Below are 19,217 nucleotides of genomic sequence, written 5' to 3'. Positions count from 1 at the left end.
TCTAACCACTTACCACATCGGCTAGGGCATGAGCATCTGTTTTAAAAATTTGCAAATCTCACCTATGTTCTATCTTTGTAATAGTGGACACATTTTTAGAAGGACATGAGGACTTTTTGAAATCTAAGAATTTAAAACGCTAGAATTAACAATTCTGAACATCTTTGGGAGAAAATGCACAATCCATGACAAGAATATACTGAGAAAATAATTTATTCAATTGTAAATCAGGAGTTTTATTTTTTTATGTTTAAGAGTAACTATTCATGACATCTTGAGTTTGTTTGGGATTAAAATTTAAATGAATAAAAAAAAAATCAAGATTCCCTCAAACATAAACATTCCCTCAGCCATTTAATCTTTCAGGATAGATAATTTCTTTGGTTCCAGACTTAAACCAGTAACTTTCCCTACTCTAGGATGTATTTCAGAAAACTTGAGTTAGAGAGAAGCAAGAGTCCTAATGAATGTGTAATCTCCTTTAAAGTCCACTTCTTCAGGATTTTTGTTGGTTTGGTTTTGTTTCACTGCATTGTGATTATTTTTTTGGCAAGAAGTGAAGAGTAGGAGGCACAGTGCAATGGTAGGAAAATGTATGTTTCAATTTACCAGAGAAGCCCAGTGTGCTGAACGTCAAGCCAGCGCAATGATTCTTCAAATAAATCACTTAAAAAAGGAAACATGACTTTAACTGGAACACAAGCAAAATATAAATATGTAAATGTTGCCTTCTAACTTCCTTTACATTGAATTGCTTAACTTTAAATAATAGGTAGGATTTTATAACTTCTCTTAGAGAAGGGAATTGAATGTTAAGCTGTTCAGTTATGAGGACTGGGTCTCCTATTGCCATCCTGTCTGCTTTTGATATCAAATCAATTAACCATTTTATTAAATGTGTCTGGTTGTTACACCTCAGTAGTGCAGATGGGGCAGGGGAAAATTAGGTTATTTGGAGGGAGGGCTTTTCCTCCAATCCATTCCTGATGTCAGCCCTCCAAACGGGGTACAATAGGCTGAGGGACTCTGAGGGTTGGAGCAAGTGGCAGTTGGACTTGCTGCTGCTGATTGTCATGAAGCCCCTGTCTGTAAAATTCCTTGCAAGCTTCTTCAGTCCATTTTAGGCCTCTGTCTTCTCTGACACCATCCACTTCTGGCAAGGATCTGAAGACACAGTTGCAGAATCTGGCAGACTGAATGTGACTTGGGCAAAACAAAGAAGTATCTTCCATTCAAGTCCCCTCTGCTCTGGCTGTTTTGGAATTAAGGAGGCTGGAGACCATCCACATTATCCCTGTCCCATTTAGCACCTGGATCCATGCTATATTTAAGTGCCAATACATCTCCTGTGACCTCTCAGGTGCCACTGCCCAACCATGATCTTTCCACTCTCTCCTATTTCATGGCAAACTCACTTTGAGGCTTTGTTTCCACTTCCTTCAGATTCCCTGTGACTCCAAACATTTACCACAATCATAACCACTGGGAATCTCGACAAGTCTTTTGCACAGAAGTCAAACAACATCCTGAGAAAAAGACACACATACAACAAAATGGCCTGAAGTGGTCTGCTACTGAAACCATTTGAGGATTGCCAGGTAGACTGTGTCCTCACTGCAAGTTCTGCTGTAAAGCAACCTATGTTGCTTTAGACTCAGCACCCTTTTCTCCAGTTCTCCAGTACATTATCTGACATATGTAGAGTGTTTCTGGCTTTTTTATGGCCTGTGAAAAAAATTTTTTTAAGTTCATTGATATATTTTTCCCCCAAACCCAGAATAGATAGGAAATCATCAGGAATTCACATCTGATTACCAGAGGTCCATGCTCCCATATTACAAGGCTGAAAGTTACGAGGAGTAGTACTTGCTGGGTTGGTGTTTTATTAGTATTTTTTAAAGTTAAAATTAAGTGTTACTTTTCTGAAGAAGTAGCCAGAATACTCTCTCAAATTCAGAAACCTACTGGCACAATTTAAAGTCAGATATTAGTTCTAACCAAATTATATTCTTTTGTCTGCCAAGATACCTTGACAGTCTTAATATCTGCAGGCAGGCCTATATGATAATCCCAGCAATATTCTGGAGATAAGATTTTAGTGGGCTTGTTGAGAAGGAAATACTTGTTTAGGTGGCTTTCATCATGCCACTCAGCCTCTATGTCATTTTTCTTGTCCTGGAGGATTCCTTTGAAACACTCCTGGGTGATGTTTAGGACCTGAATGGGTGTTCCTCCAAAAATGGCCGCATGATAATAAAAATCCCCCTCGCCATATGGAATGAATGCTGCAGACTCCTTCCGCCTCTCATAAGTAAACTCAAGAGGATCTGCCTTGTACCACCAGGCTTGTAGCTGAGCCACTGACTGGCCAAGGGTCTCCACCCCAAAGGTGTCTTGGAAGACCTGGTCCACGTCCATGCAGAAGAGGAAGTCGACCTCGTACTGGATGTGGTTCACAATGTGCTCCCCAATGGTCTTCATGCGCATCATGCTGATGTCCTGCCACCTCTTCTCAGGCTTGACCTCAAACACTTTGAAGGAACGCAAAGGACCCAGCTCTATCAAAGGCAACCTGGAGACATCATCCATCATGATGTAAAATATGACTTTGTGGCCAACCATGAAGTACTTATTAGCAGATGTTAAGAACTCTTCCAAGTAATGCTCAATGTATCTGAAACAGAAGAACGGGATAAATGTAACCTCTGGGACTCTGTAGGAGACCATGTACTTTCTAATCATTTTGTTCGTATTTTGAAGTTCAAGAGACAACTATTTTTCCTCGTCGCAGATGTTTGTTTTCATGTGGAGAGACATCTGTTACTGTAACATTCCTGACTGCTCTCCACTGTTCAGTCACTCTGCCTTGGGGAAGTGGAGGGACTTATCTGACTGCCAATTTTGGAAAGGCGACTGGCCATGAACAGCCCCACCCCTCCTTTCCTCTCCTCTCGCTCTTGGAAACTGTATGTATTGGAGATAGTATGTATGCTTTGGGCCTTATAGGATATTTAGTGGTACAGGCACCGCTCTGATGTACAGACGCCTGGAGTTTCTAGTGCAATAGCTGCTTGGTTGCCTGAGTCTTCCTATTTCTGTGGTTCAATATTAGGAGGCCTAGAGCCTACAGATATAAGCCACATTCTCCAATACCAGCTTCAACTGTAGTGAAGATGATATTTACTACCATCTGCCTTACTTAGCCCTTTGTTTTGGTTTAGACTTTGGGTAGGCAAAAGGGATGTGAGTTCTTTTTTTTCTTCCAAGCTTTATTGGCATATAATTGACATGTAGCACTGTATAAGTTTAAGGTGTACAAAGTGTTGATTTAATATACTTATATATTGCAAAATAATTACCACCTTAGTTAGCTAATACCTCCATCACATCACATAATTACCATTTCTCTTTTGTGGTAAGAATATTTTAGATCTACTTTCTTAGCAACTTTTAAGTATACATAATATAGTACTGTTAACCGTAATTACCAGGCTATATACATTAGGTCCCCAGAACTTACTCATGTTATAAATAGAAGTTTACACCCTTTGACTAACATCAGGGGGCACTAGTCCTTTAGCCTCCCTCAAAAACTCCAACCTATATATCCCAATGTTGCTACTACTCTATCAGATGCACCATGATGTGACCCTTGGGTTCTATGGGGATGCATTAAGCTGAACCATTGCCATTCTGGAACCCAGAGAATGGGTAAAGGGACACGGATATCCTTTCATATTACATATTCACTCTGTGAGCCTCCCACTGATTACCCAAAACTCCAAACCATTGTCCAGACACCACCATAATAAGTTCCATCCAAATATCAAAGCAAACAACCTCTGAGTTAGCCTTATTTAAACTATTTTTTCTCTTTTTAAAAGTCTTTATTTTTTACAACATTTGTAGGTTCACAGAAAAATTGAACCAAAAAGCACAGAGTTCCTGCCCAGCCAGTGTGGCTCAGTGGTTGAGAATAGACCTATGACTCAGGAGGTCACGGTTCAATTCCTGGTCAGGGCACTTGCCCATGTTGTGGACTCAATCCCCCCAGTAGGGGGCATACAGGAGGCAGCTGATCAATATTTCTCATCATTGATGTTTCTCTCTCTCTCCCTTCCTCTCTGAAATCAATTAAAAAATATGTTTTCAAAAATTTTTAAACAAAAGCACAGAGTTTCCTTATACTCCCCTTGTCCCTCCTCTCTCCCACATTCTTCTCCACTTACACCATTCAGCACCAGGATGGGACATGTGTTGCAGTCAGTGTACATACATTGACACATCATTATCACCCCAAGTCCATAGTTTACATTAAGGTTCACTATTGGTGTACATTCCATGGGTCTGGACAAATCTATAAGGACATGTATCTATCATTATGTATTCTACAGAATATTTTCATTGTTCCCAAAATCCTGTGTTCTACCTGTTCATTCATTCCCCCAACCCAACTCCTGGCAACTACTGACCTTTTTACTATCACCATAGTTTTATCTTTTCCAGAATGTTGTACAGTATGGAATCATACAATATGTTGCCTTTTCAGATTAGATTCTTTCACTTAGTATATGCACTTAAGTTTCCTCTGTGTCACTAATACAGATAATATTCCCATCTTGATGTACCACAGTTTATTTATCCATTCACCTACTGAAGGATATCTTGGCTGCTTCCCACTTTTGATAATTATGAATAAAGCTTCTATAAACATTTGTCTGCAGGTTTTTATGTGGACATGTTTTCAACTCCTTTGGGTAAATACCAAGGAACACAATTGCTGGATTGCCTGGTAAAAGTATGCTTAATTTTGTGAAGAATCTGCCAAACTGTCTTCCAAAGTAGTAGTACCACAAGCAATGAGTTCCTGTTACTTCCCAGCATTTGGTGTTCCCAGTGTTTTAGATTTTGGCCATTCTAGTAAGTGTGTAGTGTTATTTTAGATATTTGTCTGTTCATTCAAAAAATATCATGTTGATGTCTTCTGTAACCCAGCTACATACTCTCTTGTAAAGCCATGGGGATCAGAGAGAAGAAGAAGGAGTAGAAAGAGGGCTTGACCTAACTCATGCAAACCCCAAACTTATGCTCAGTGAATGTGAACTGAATTTAATGGGCTGATCACAGTACTGGCCAATTATGATGTCCTGTGAGTAATAATAACTGGCACTTTTCACTTTGGTTACTGCTTGGATCCCTTTCTTTACTACCAAATTAAAGTGTACTTATAATGGTGGCCGCTAGAAACCTAAGGGTTTACAGTATTGAGTCTTTAAATGGAGAGCATGTATCTGAGAAGTATAAAGAAGGACTTTGACATGGCTCTGTGGCTGATGGCCAGGAAATTCTTTGGTGTTTTAAGAAAAAATTATAGTACCCCTGAAGCTGAGAGACAATCCTGGGGGAGGACGTGAGCCACTGTGTGGTCTAACACTGTTTAGAGATTGAAGCACTGAGGCTGCGTTGTTATTTGAAAATAAACAAACATCACACCTCCTAAAAGTCCAAATCCACTCTAGTGAAGATTTATTGCTGATGAATACAGTCCTCTCCTGCCTCAGAGCAGAGAGCACAGGGCTTTCACCAGATATGCCATTTACTCTTTAGTTCTGGAGAGTTGCAACTGTGGACAAAAAAAGGGGCTACAGAATGTAAACCTGTATTGGATCATAAATTCCTAACTGGATAGATCATGGTGGGTAGTCTTGCCCCAAGCATATAACTTCTTTAGTAAAAGGTTTATTTTTAACTTAAGCAAGCCATGTCTATTGTTTCTGTGCATCCAGATTAACACACCTTTGAAATAAGAGTCCCACCCTCAAGAGAGCACATAATCTTAACTATCCCGTACACCTTGCTTTCTTCCACCTTCATGTAATATTTCTTATATTCCCCCCTTAATTTCAAATGCATAAAAGAAACTGCAAAACTGTCATTCTCCAGAACATTTAAGGTCTTGCTTCTGGGCAATTGTCATCAGTTTGGGTCAAATAAAATCCTATAAAAATTCTTTATAGGTTTAGATGTTTCTTTCATTGACATAACTGTTGGTTGAAGTCATGTGGGGCAGTTCTGTTCTCTTTAGAAACACCAGGATCAAATCAACCTGCAGCATGGCTGGTTTGTCCCCTCTAATGCCAAAGGTTTAGGTGAGCTGGGCGAGCATTGGCTTCCGACTCAACAATACTGATTCTTCTAGTAAAAATGTCAAAACTAGTTACCCTTTTCTGTTAGAGATGCTACCTAGGTCCCTGGGATCAATACAGTCAATGGCATTAGGACTTAATCGGTATGGTGTCAACGATGGCTTCGGACCTCTGGGTTGGAGAACTTAGGAGAACTATCAGGTCTACAGAACTCTCCTTTAGGTGCTCTGGTGGGCAAAGCTCAAGCTCAGGTCAACCTGGACCTTCAACTCTTTGTACTGGGCAAAGGGGTCAACTTTCCACATGGCTTTCAGAAAAGGTACTGATGAGAAAGCCAGGAAATGGGGTTGGGGGTGGGGACAGGAAGGAAATAGGGAAATTGAACTTTTGCTTTTGTTTTTTTTGGGGAAAATCTTCAAAAGAGCGAAATGCATTATATTTTACTAGTAAAACCAATATTACGAGCTACCAATTTCAAGTAAGAATGATTGAAATTTGGGGAGAAACAGTCTAAACAAGGAAATGGAAGCTGAAAGAGGAACCTATCCAACTTTTAGAAGAGGAAGTTCTGGCCAGCCAAATCTCTGTGGGCCTAAGTCCTCCAGGAGGAACCGAAGGAAGAGTGGTCAGCCAGCTCCTACGTGGAAAACCACCAACCACACTTAGATCACTGAGAACCTGCTGTAAGGGCTTCTGTCCTTGGTCCTGGGTCTTGAAAGCATGGAAAGAATGATGCCCTAACCGCTGGCATTTTTGGAATGTCCAGAGAAAGCCATGGAGATCGGGGTGAAGTTGGCTGTGGGTGAGTTGTATACTCTGGGCTCAGTGTGTGTAGCAGACATTTTTACCTATATTCTGAGACCTCACTTTGAGGTGGGAAGGGGTCCACTCACCGACTATGGTTTTTGTCCTTATCTTTTGGTTGTCTCAGCAGAAATGAGACTGAAATGGTCCCATTATAACATCCTCCCATCTGATCATTCAAACAAGTCATAAACAGCCTCTATAGGCCCAGGGAGACCCTCACAAACATTTTGACAGTTGGAACAAGAAGTCAAGGTCAAGTTTAATAGTGACACCTACCTTCCGATAGCAAAAACCGTCAAACCCACGGTAATCTTCTGTTTGCCATAGTAATTTTCCAAGATGGCTCTATTGTAAGTGCCTTCCCACACCACAGGTGCCTTCCAACTAGTCACTGTCACCACCTTTGGCCGTTTCCTGGTGACAAAACATAGAGTCCTGTGAGTGGGGACGGCTTGCTGAGGTGGGGCAGAGACTGTGGGCTCGGCTGGGATTTACAGTCACTGTCCCTGAATCCTGGTTGGGTCATAAAACATTTCAGGGGCAGCCTCTTCCAGGTGTGGGATGGGAGACCCAGGTGCCCCTGGGAGCTGTGGCTGTTATGAGCAGGGATCTTCCCTGCTCATCTCAGACCCTCTCCCTTTTCCTGCTTTCCTTGTTCTCTTTTTCCTCCTAATTTTCTTTCTATCTCTTCAGCCCTTTCCTAAGCCACAAGTGGCCCCTCTGGGTGTTGTTATCCCTGTGGGTACCATCTGAGCCTAAGAAGGACCTGATCCTTGACACAGGGCGATGAGAAAGGGAAAGAGAAAACCATCTCAATATGCCTTTCACCAGAAAAGGATTTCTGAGTAGGAACCTGGTTAGAGGCCCAAGTGGGCCCCAGACTAGGGGGTTCTGGTGTTATTATTTATTTCACAATCAAAGTGAGAGTCCCCCCCCCCCCCAAAAAAAAGAACGGACCCAGCAGAGGCCCCTATAGGCCAGGCTGGAGCACCCAGCTCAGACCATGGGCCTATTTTGGATTCTGCACTAACCTGTGCCAGGCACTTTCACATATATTTTCTCTTCTGGTCCTTGCAACAGGCCTGCCATGTATATCCCGTTGTACAGGTAAGAAGACCAAAGCTCAGAAAGCTTTGTTAACTTGTTCTGGCCACAGAGCTGGCCACCGATGATGATAACTAACACACACTGAGCACTTCCTATGGGACCAGATACTGTACTAAGAGCTTCACCTTTCAGAGGCGGGTGCTATTTTGACTCTCATTTTATCAATGAGAAAACTGTACACAGAAAGGTTAAATAACTTGCTTGAGGTCACATAGCTAGTAAGGGGCAAAGCTGGGATTTGAACCCAGATCGGCTAATTCTGGAGTCTGCGCCCTGAGCCACCACCCTTTATCACTTCTTATGTGGACATTTACCTGCTATGCTGATAAAGCTGGGGCTAAAACCTGGGTCTGCCATTACTTACACTCAATTTAGCTACTTCAGTAGTTTTATCACTGCAGAATGAGAAAAGCACTTTTCCCCCTTTTGTTTTTAGAAGCTTATGTGAGGCTTTTAGTCACACAAAACTCCCAGCTTTGTTGAATGACAGAATTTCAAAAACACACACACACACACACACACACACACACACACACACACACACACACTGCTTATAGTTCCATAGCCAACATTTCTGAACTTAAAATCTCCCATGCACTGTCACCTCACTGCAGTCCTGTTTTAGCTTGTCAAAGATCTTTTAACAGTTCTGACCCAGCCTAAGTTGTGCAGTTGTATAGGAGCTGGACATCTGGTAGGCAGGTAATATTAATTTCTTAAAAAAGGAAAAGAGGAGGAGGAGGAAAGGAAGGGAGCTGGTGTCCTGAATACTTATGGTACATAGGGGCTAAGTACTTGACTTTCACTGCCTCATTTAATCCTTACCATGGATCATAAAAGAGATCCTATCATCATCTCCATTTTACAAATAAAGTAAGGGTAGGATAGGAGAAAGGAACTTGGTCTTTAGCCATTTAATTTATAGGAGGGGCCAGACCAGGGCACTCAATCTCTCAATATACATTTTGGAAGTTCCTTCTCCTTTACCAGGCCCAGTGCTGAGCACGGGGATCAGATAAATGAGAACCCCCCACCCCCTACTACCTCTTGAGAATCTCAGTTTTGACAGGTGGCCAGCCTGCTACGCACTCCTCAACTGCATGACCACTCAGGCCACAACTTCTAGAAAGACTGAGTCAGAAAACCAGTGTTTGGTTTCGTTACTTGGCTGGGAAAATTCTTTGAGCAGGGAAAAAAAAAGTAGCACTATTAAAAATTAATGTTTAATTAAAATGTCCTATTTCCCATCTGGCAAGTCCAATATATCAGCACCCCTGACTAAGAAAAGAAGCCAGATGACTTACAGGCAGTGGTGGGGAGGGGATGGGGGACAGGATGAGATCAGTTTCCTGAATGAACCTCTGTATCAAGGTGTCTTAGTCATCAAAACCCATAACCTCCCTCCTGCAAACAAGAAGTGACAGGTCAGGCCACACATGTGCAAGAGCAGAGCTAGCCTTTGCCACTCTCAACTGCCAAAGATGTTCAAGGTCACAAAGATGGGACTCTAAAAGGAGGGGAACTGCTGCTGGGAAAGACTCGTAGCTGCCCCCAAAACCTTCCAAGCAGAGTACCCACCAAGTCCACCAGTATAGGCCAAAGGCGTCCCACAAATTAAAAGGGCTCCAGAATCAAAACCTACACCTACTTGTGAGATTGGTAGCTCTTTCATTGTATATACTCATTTATGGGAACATTGTGGTATCTATCCAAGTGTTGGGGGGAGGAAGTGTTAAAAGTCCAGTAACTGTGCATGCAGGTCAACAAAGATATGGAATGCACACATTACTCAGTGAACTCCTTCTAGGCAGCAGCTGCTGGAGAGACCCGCAAAGAGCCTATGGCAACAGGGACAAGGGTGAGGGCTGTGAAATGCAGATAAGATGATGTGGGAAGGATTTTAGAGAAAGAATTAACAGAACACGTTAATGAATTAGACTGTAGGATGGGTGGAGGAGGAGGCTGAATCGGAGAGCTGTCCCAGACCCTGGCTTGAGATGGGAAATGAGGAGAACAAGTGTGGGGTGGGATCACGTGAGACATGCAGAGACATCAAGCAGGCAGCTAGACACAGTCAGCGCTCAGAGGAAACCTTTGGGCTAATGATATACATGGGAATCAGTCTCACATGGATGGTCTCTAATGCCCTGGAAATGGATGAGAGCACATGGAAGATGGTGTGTAAAGAAGAGATGAGGCTACTGGACTCAACCTCCAGAAGCTCTAATCTGTGAAGGCGGGAAAGGAGAAGCCCCTGTCAAGGAGACAGAAGGGAGAATGGGGAGTAGGAGGAAAAGTATGAGGATCTGGTGTCAAAGAAGCTGAGAGATCTTGATGTAGAAATGTGTACACAACATACTGTGATGTTTTAGGTAGTTTACAGAAAAGAATACATTTATATAAATATATTTATTTGTTTATTCCATAGTCATTTATGTGAGAAATGCACTCTGGTGCCCTGAGAAGGCTTAAATTTGGTGCCGTTTCAAACCAATATTCTTTAAATATCTGCTCTCCATTCCTTTAGAGAGAAGCTGAGCCATGCATGGGGGACTGAAGAGAATGACAGCTGGTGGCCCTCATCTGACCCTCCTCTCTGTTCCCAGTAATTCAGCCCTGACCCCGCCACTCAAATCCTGCTCAGCAAAGCACAAGTGTCACCATAAAAGTGTGCCACCCTCATCAGAGGTTGGCATTATTTAGGCTTACAGATCCCACTGCCACCTGTATTCTGATGGCTTCTCATCCTCCATCTCTACCATATATCTTCTGCTGAGCTTGGGCACTGCTAATAGATGGGACACACTGCTTGTGTGTGCCCCCTCCCCCAAATTTATAAATTAAAACCTAATCCCCATTGTTATACCCTCTGATTTTCTATTTAATTTCAAGTTTTTTAAAAAAGCTGGTATTGACCCATTAAGCTAATATCTGAATGTAGTAATGGAGAGTAACTGGATCTGAGTAATGGATCTGAGATTTTGCATCACCGTTGCCATTTTACAGATGAGTTAACTGAATCTCAGAGAGAATTTTCTTGCTGACTCTCCATCCTGTGGCTTTCCACAACATGCTGTGGCCTCTGAGACCACCTGCTACCACTGGCCAGTCACCGTGTTATTGTTCCAGCAATTGAGTCAAAACATCCAGACTCTGTTTCTCATCTAATCTGTCGTTAAAGGTCTAAGATTCTGTCTCCCCACTGAGAGATGTTCTCAGTAGCACTGTTGCCCACACAGCCCCCTGCCACCTCCCGCTGACCCATGGATTTGCTGCACACAAGGGACACTCTTACTCTGGATTAAACCAGTCGGACAACTGAAGCTCTTCGCTGTCTTCCTTTTCTCTCTCTATGTCTTCTTCCTCTTGGGAATTGTGGGTCCTATGTACAAAGGGAAAGCAGGGTGAATAAGGCAGGGAGGGCATCTACGGTGTCAGGAAGTCAGTGACTGTCTGGAGAAGGTTCATAATACTAAATGGTTATGCATAAGGACATATTTTGTGTAAAAAGGCACACTACCCGTCTTTGTGATGATGATCCAAGACAGCATAGTTAGCAGTTTAATGACACAACCGCCCTCAGATTATTTCAGGGGCGGGGGAATTTTATCAAATAGTCCACATAAGGACATTTTATCTTATGATAATCTTTCCTACAACCTGAACTCAGCCCAAGCCCCACTCACCCCCAACTTAAAAAACAAAAACCTTTACTGTTCTGTTCCCAACCATGAAATAGATTCCTTATATGATTTCAATAAGCCAGAAACATGAGTGACTGAGACGGCCATGGCCATGACATTGTTTATCTGGACTCTAAACATGTCCAGTTGATGGAAACACAGACCAGTGTCTCATAGCCTTACCCATTTTCAAACCAGTTCGGAAACCACCAGCCCTTCTGACTGCCTTTGTCACCAAGTTCTGGGCTTCTAAGAAATGAAAAAGATGAAAAACATTTTTAGAAAATGAGGCAGTCCCAGACTGGGGTTTTTCCAAATTCTTTTCATGACAGAAAATGATTAAACAAAATTTTTAAAACTGCCGGCTGGTGAAACAAACAGAAGTGAAGCTGCTCCAGGTGAATGGGAGAGGCCAGGCCTGACAGTGCCCAGACCTCTCCTCCTGGGACAGCTCCAGCACTCGCTCATCATCCAGGGAGCCCCGGCAGGGCAGGAGGAGAGAAAGAGAATGATGGGGGGGAGGGGACGACAGTAATACATAAACTCAAGTCTTGGATCTGCCACTTACTATTGTATGGCTATGATAGGCCATTTTCCCCTTTCTGAATCTCCATTTTTCTCCTCTGAAAAGTCAGATAATAATACTAATACAGGGTGGGATAAAAGTAAGTTTATTTGTGAGTCTACTTTTGCCCCACCCTGAATAGTAATAATAATAATAATAATAATAATAATAATAATAATAAACCTACCATGAAGGTAGCTAAATGAAATAGCATACATAAAAGAGCTTTCTAAGTTGAAAATAAATGTAACACGTTGTGATCTTAATAAAGAAACCAGCGCACCTGTCCAAGAATGATCTCTTTTGCTTTAACTAGGAGAACTCAGGTTGCTACAAAGTCAGCAGTCACAGCCTCAGAAAATCTGCTTATGTGGTATATCACATTTATTGTTTGGCAGCTATTGTCCCCACCTTGAATCCCCGGAATAAATACCACCTGATTATGGCGTATGATCTTTTTAATGTGTTGCAGAAATCTGAGGGTCTCTGAACCAGAAACTCGGAAATCTGTAATCAGAAGCCACCTTCCCCACCCACATGCAGAAGTTTTCACACTCATCTTGAGAGTCTCCCCAAGGTAGGGGCCTTCTTGGGGAGGGGAAATGGGAAACCAGGCAATGTAAGGCCTTTCATTTGGACAAATTGAGTGCTGAGTCGTGAACAGACATGATAATAGTAAGAAACCTGTTTGAAAGCTCATCTACTTTCAGGGAGCATTTAAGATGGTTTATGATTAAGAACTACAGTTACAATAACTGGGGAAATAATACCAGAATAAAACAAACAAGAGGGAACAGAAAGAGAAACATTTACTTAGTCATTCAGGTAGTATTTTCACAATGACCTTGGTCATCCCAGCAACTCTCAAGAATAAAGGTTTTACCTCTATTTTCATTTGTAGCTGAAATATTGGCTGAGTGGGTTTGGGAAAACTGCCAAGATCCCATGGCATTTTGTAAGCATAAAAACCCAGACTTAATGCCACAAGATAAGCTGTATCAGAAATGAAGGCTGAGGGAAGTACAAGCAGTTAAGCAAACCACATTGCTCTGGGCTTCCTGGCAACCAAGCCAAAGATAGAAAAATGAAGGCTTACATAGTTCTTACTGGCAATGATGATGATGATAATAATCCTATCTAATAAAGAAGAGTATGCTAATTGACCCTCACTCAATCGCAAAGATGGTGGTACCCACAGCCAATAAGGAGGGGATATGCTAATTAACTGCCACGCCCTCAAACAAGATGGTTACCCCCATATGGTCAAAGATGGCTGCCTCTGTGTGGTCAAAAGATGGCTGGCAGGGGAGGGCAGTTGGGGGCAACCAGGCCTGCAGGGGAGGGCAGTTGGGGGTGACCAGGCCGGCAGGGGAGGGCAGTTGGGAGTGATCTGGCTGGCAGGGGAGCAGTTAGGCGTCAATCAGGCTGGCAGAGGAGTGGTTAGGGGGTGATCAGGCTGGCAGGCAGAAGCAGTTAGGGGCAATCAGGCAGGCAGGCGAGCAGTTGGGAGCCAGCAGTCCCGGATTGTGAGAGGGATGTTCGACTGCCAGTTTAAACCAGCAGTTGGACATCCCCCAAGGGGCCCTAGATTGGAAGGGTGCAGGCTGGGCTGAGGAACACCCCTCCCCCCCGCATGAATTTCGTGCACCAGGCCTCTAGTAATAATAATAATAATAATAATAATAATAATACGCCCACTAGTTCATCATAGTTCCAAATGTTTTTTCATGATCCTTTGTCCCAAAGAAATTTAGCAGAAGGGACCATTATCCACCCTGAGTCTCTTTATTGGGAAGGCAGGAATGTTCCAAAGGACACCACTTAAAGAGACCCTTCATGAGAAAGAAGCAAGGGCAACACACAGCCATGGCTCTATAAAGGCATGTCTAGGAGGCCAGAGGCATGCTCTCCAGATCTCCGGGGACCCGCCTCTGCCCTCCACCTTTGAGCACAGCGCTATCACCAGCTGCCATGTTAAGAACTGACTGTAGGAGGTGCAGGAGTGGTCGTGGGAGCTGTCCCAGAGACATCTAGAATTCAAAGCACTTACTTTGAGTGATATATCCACAAGAAAGAGCCTTCTGGGCTAAAAGCAAAGGGGAAAGAAAAACATATCATGTTACTTTTAATTCTGAGAGAAGCTATTTTGCAGCCACTATTCCTGAAGCCCCGGGCTGAGTTGAGAGCCTGGTTTTAGCTACTCCTAGGTTTTTACCTTCCTGTGAGTTAAAACCAATGACCTCAGGATACTGGGAAGTTGCACTGCAGTCACTTCCGTATTTACCCAGAACAAGGAGGTATCTGGAGACTCAAATCTTAGTAAATAAAAGAGACGACAACTCTTCATTGTGGCTTCAACAAGGGAGAGAGGCTCACAGATGGGTTCCCTCCTGCCATCTCCTCAGGAACACCACAGCCCAGCCAGCCCTCACCCAGGATTTACCTTCCCCCAGAAAACAAAATGACTGCAGAGCCTAATGCTGTATCCAGCTCAGAGCTTCAGAGACACACTGTTCCTCCCTCATCTAGAAACTTGGACTAAGAGCTGGAGGGAGTGCACAGCACAGTTCCTAGTACACGCAAACAAACACTCAGTAACTGGTAGCTGCTGTCAGCATGATCGCCATCATCATCATCATTCGTTTACTGTAACTTTTAAAGTTTCCTCTGGCTCTAAAATTCTAAGATGTTTTTTCCATCAAGCTTCAAATCAAACGCTGTCCTAGGTGACATTCTTTCAGATGCTCTGCTGACAGCAGTTTTATTTACTAATCGTTTGATGTGTTCAGTTATTTTAAAATCCTTTTTAGCCCATCACCACCCACCTGTCTAAAGTTAGTGCCCTCAGCTCACCTCAAATCATCACACAGCCAGTTCATAAGGTGGCAAAGGATCTGCTGCCTTTTAAGCACCTTGCAGGTATTCAAGTAGACTCCTCACATTGAGGAATGATGTGGCCACAGTCTGGGTGCCACATGGCCCTGAAGAGCAGCCAGAACCTGCCCCGACTACTGAGCAAAGTCTGTGCCCAGCACTGCAAAATGACCCTCTTTATGCACATTTGTGCCTTTGGCTCCAATAATTTAATTTGTGAACCCTCAAAGTATGGAAGCACAACTCTGGCTGCAATTCAAAGCACCACGGTTATCCAATCAAGCACTCACAGCTTGAAGGTTACCCACACAAGCATCCTAATTCAGGGCAGGACCCCCAAAGGTTACTTGTTCTGTTGGATTCTTCCAACTGCTAGAGCTTCTTGCCATCTGCCAAAATCCCCTGTCCTAGTCTGCCTCTGGAGTAGAGGACGGTGGTGATGGTGATGATGAAGAAGATGAACATAGCAGCTTGCATCTCTTGAGTGCTTATGAAGTTCCAGATATTGCTCTACCGGCTTTATACTCAATATCTTATTTAATCCTCCCAACAATCCTATGAAGCAGGTACTGTTACTATCACCATTTTTAAAAATAGGGAAAATGAGGAACAGAGTGGCTGGGTAAATTGCCCAAAGTCACCGAGGAGATAAGTGGTGGCACAAGACCAGCCCCAGGCAGCCCTCACTCCAGACTCAGCCCTGGAGTACCTAAGGAGGCTCAGGGTCCCTTCACCTAACTCTGATTCACCTTTTCTTTGGACTAAGTACCCCCAGTTTCCTCAATTTGAAAGACCTGGTTTGTAGGCCTTCTAACTTGGTCACACTCATCTTGTTTTTCTTAAAATGAGTTGTTCAGAATGACACTCCCAAAGCAGTTAGATTATGCAGCACCCCAGGGTGTAGGGGGAAGGCTCCCAAGTTCTGGAGCAATTCTTCTACTGATGGACCTCAAGGTGCAGTTCCTTTTTTGGTAGCCACAATGGTCCTGTTGGCGCATCTTAGAATTTAACAATTGGAAGACATTCGCATGTTAATCCAGGCTGTCGTGGTGAATGTGGGGACTACTAAAACACTTCACCATGAGTATTAATGGTGCCTGGACAGCTCTCCCTGCCTAGAGCTGTACGGTGGACTTTTTGGATGAGCTGTACCAGGGCCTTTGAAGTCAAAGGCATCGTGCATTTTTGCAGCTGCCTATGGAGCCCTCTTTCTATCAGAAGCCTCTCCAGCTGGAATCTCTGAGGCATTGTAGTTTCCAAAAGCACAGAAGCAGTGCTTTTGGGTGAATGCACTCAGGAATGTTTAATTCCCTTTGCTTTCCAGAGTTAAAAAAGAAAAGAAAAGAAGTTTCAGCCAGGCACAAATGAATCACAAGTGTATTTTGCAACAAAAGTCAACAACTTGAGTTGCTCCATTAAACTCTGCAAATATCCAGGATTGCAAAAGCCAGGGTGGATTTCTCATGGAACTTGCGTCTGAAATTTCTTAAAGGTAATTTCTGTATCTGGCCATATGGATAATTTTAATTACATTTTGGGCTTAATAAGACCTTACTATTTCTGTGCTTAGCCTGCCCAGAACTGCCTAAGTACAAAAATCAAGACATTGGGAACACAACAGGAAGGAAGCTAGTGAATTAGCCAGAAGGCACTTGGAGCTCAAATGCTTTTAAAGACAGTTCAGGGGAGAGTTGGGTAAGGGGGAGAGATCAACCAAAGGACTTGTATGCATGCATATAAGCCTAACCAATGGACAGACACCAGGGGGGTGAGGGCATGAGTGGCGGGGGGGGGGGGGGGGAGGGGGCAATGGGGGGATAATGACACATATGTAATACCTTAATCAATAAAGAAAAAAATTTTTTTTTTAAAAAAAGACAGTTCAGGGCTCAGGGACACTGGAAGGGTGGAATCTACCTTTAATTCAACCTGATGACTTGGTTAACACTAGCAGATCAGAGTAACTTTCATCTACATCATTTCAACATGTTTCATAATTACCTGTTGATATATTCCCAAAACACAACAATTACAGTTGAGACAACCAGCATTGACAGAATCACTTTTCCTTTGACATTCATTATTTTCTCCTGGGAAAAGAAAAGAAAAAGAGGGGAAAAATAGACTCAATAAATCCAGAGCAAGATACGGTTTTTAAGAAATGCTTCCACCTATATCCTCTCTAAAAGGAAATGTTTATGAATATTTAACTAGAGCTAAGAAGTGTGCTCTACCTTAAATTGCATAGGCCTGCAATGGCAAATCAGGCCAGGTTGATGAATTGACAGGGCTCTTATGCTGGGAAGGATGCTAAGGCCACTTCGGGGCTCAGAAGGAAAAGTACCTGGATGATCATGAGGTCTGCCATGAATGGGGAGCATGAGGGAGTAACTGGAAGTGGTTTCCATGGCTGCCAGGGGCCAGTACTCAGATCACCCACATCTTGGCAAGTGGCTGCAAGGAACCATCCATTTCCTGGCTTTGATTTCCTTAATACATTGACTACATGCCCTGTGCTCAGAGGGGAAACCGCTCAGTCCTTGACAATCTAGGCTCACGCACTTCCCACCCCCAACCACCTTTCCCCTCCACACCCACAGCAAGTAAACGATTGGTGCATAGTAAGCGCATGAGTATTCTTGGTTGCTGAGTGAAATTGTGTTTGAGGGGGGAGGGGTGCTGGGTGGGGGAAAGCAGGTTGGGAAGTAAGTACTTTAATTCGAGTGGCTGGGAGAGACCTCACTGGGGAAGTGACTGAAGCTTCTGAAGGAATGAAAACTGGATAGAGAGGGGTGAAAAGTGTGCCATGAGAAGGGATCAGAATATTTCGGACAGCAACTATGATAGGAGAAAACACTGACAGGAGAAAAAGCTTCTTGTGTTTGAAGAAACGACAAAAGCAAAAACCTAAATGAGAATAAATAGTGAAGTTCTCTCACTTTAGTAGCTGGAACAAGGGCGGGGTGGGCAGGGCAGAGAGAGCCTGGGAAAGTGAGGAAAGGGGCTGGGGACCCACAAAAGCATATAAAGCTACGGTATCACCTGATCCAACTTCATTCAGAGGCCCCACTGAGTGCTGGGAGTGCTGGGGTGGGAAATGAATGTGGGGGCAAGGGCAGACCTGGGGAAGTTAGGCGGCAGGTTATTCCAATGGCCTGTGCTAAAAATGAGAGAAGTCAATTAGACTTTGGAGAGAGAAGTGTGGATGGTGATCAAACACATGGGCTTTGGCATGGGGCAGCGACTAGAGACCGGGCTCAGATACACATGAAACTGGGGAGCCCTAAACACGTGGCAGTCCCTTATCCATGTCTCCAAAAAGCTCTGAAAACCAAAAAACATTTTTTGTAATTCAACTGGTATCATGGCCCTCACTGACATGAGGCTATGCATAATCCTTATCCTACTGAGCGAGACTGTTTAAATGTCTCTTTGCATAGATATTGATGCATTTTATTATTTGGTGCTGCTGTACTGGGGTTCTCACATAATATATGATATATAATCTGCACCACAAAAATTCTGCACTCCAGGCCCTAGGGTTTCAGAAAAAGGATTATAGACCTGTAACGGATCATATTAAATTGGTTTCCTCGTCTCTAAAGTGGGGATAAAAATGGCCATGATTGCAAGAGATAATGTCCATAAAATACTTAGTATTGTGCCCAGAACCATATAAATATACCAAAAAATGCTCGTTCTTATTACTGGTGTCCATAAAACAGGCTGCCGGGAGGACCCAGTGCCCGGTATTTAGCAAGAGCTCAAAACATATTTGATGGAGAAGAATGAGGTTTTTGGAATAAGATCATGTGAAAAAGTGCAGGGAGATGTAGACTGGGGACTCTAAAGGTTTATCCATTTGTTCTATGCTGCAGCCCCACGAAGAGCTCCTTGGGAGTGGGAGACTTCGGTTTTCTTTGATGAAGGTGGGGGCCCTGCTACAACACCCTGCCTGTGCTGAGGAGGCCATCACACTGCCGGGTGAGCATCCCAGGCTTTATCGGCCCCACCTGCTGAGGATCAAGTGCAGTT

General features: G+C 43.4%; 2 protein-coding genes across 10 annotated transcripts in view; one reads left to right on the top strand and one right to left on the bottom strand.

The window, feature by feature from the left end:
• LOC132212313 (translation initiation factor IF-2) overlaps nucleotides 1–19,217 on the top strand; it is a 124,195-nt gene that overhangs the window by 68,145 nt on the left and 36,833 nt on the right. Inside the window, exons 3-5 of the mRNA XM_059657783.1 lie at nucleotides 10,588–10,665; nucleotides 12,781–12,885; nucleotides 16,507–16,674. The gene's annotated coding sequence lies outside the window, so the exon portion shown is untranslated. The remainder of the gene's footprint in view (nucleotides 1–10,587; nucleotides 10,666–12,780; nucleotides 12,886–16,506; nucleotides 16,675–19,217) is intronic.
• GGTA1 (glycoprotein alpha-galactosyltransferase 1 (inactive)) overlaps nucleotides 1–19,217 on the bottom strand; it is a 77,010-nt gene that overhangs the window by 24,463 nt on the left and 33,330 nt on the right. For 2 of the 9 annotated variants that reach the window (XM_059657778.1, XM_059657781.1), the window contains 6 exons: nucleotides 17,184–17,272; nucleotides 14,359–14,394; nucleotides 11,927–11,992; nucleotides 11,356–11,442; nucleotides 7,230–7,367; nucleotides 198–2,674 (listed from right to left, as the gene is read on the bottom strand). In XM_059657778.1, the coding sequence (XP_059513761.1) occupies nucleotides 1,981–2,674; nucleotides 7,230–7,367; nucleotides 11,356–11,442; nucleotides 11,927–11,992; nucleotides 14,359–14,394; nucleotides 17,184–17,263 (1,101 nt within the window). In that variant the 5' untranslated portion in view covers nucleotides 17,264–17,272 and the 3' untranslated portion in view covers nucleotides 198–1,980. Of the gene's footprint in view, nucleotides 1–197; nucleotides 2,675–7,229; nucleotides 7,368–11,355; nucleotides 11,443–11,926; nucleotides 11,993–14,358; nucleotides 14,395–15,161; nucleotides 16,181–17,183; nucleotides 17,273–19,217 lie in introns of those variants that run through there. The other 7 variants (XM_059657773.1, XM_059657774.1, XM_059657775.1 and 4 more) reach the window with 5 other exon arrangements.

This window comes from Myotis daubentonii, chromosome 11, assembly GCF_963259705.1.
Source record: "Myotis daubentonii chromosome 11, mMyoDau2.1, whole genome shotgun sequence".
NCBI lineage: Eukaryota > Metazoa > Chordata > Mammalia > Chiroptera > Vespertilionidae > Myotis > Myotis daubentonii.
The sequence above is the reverse complement of the archived record's forward strand: the minus strand, read 5'-3'. Positions and strand labels throughout refer to the sequence as shown.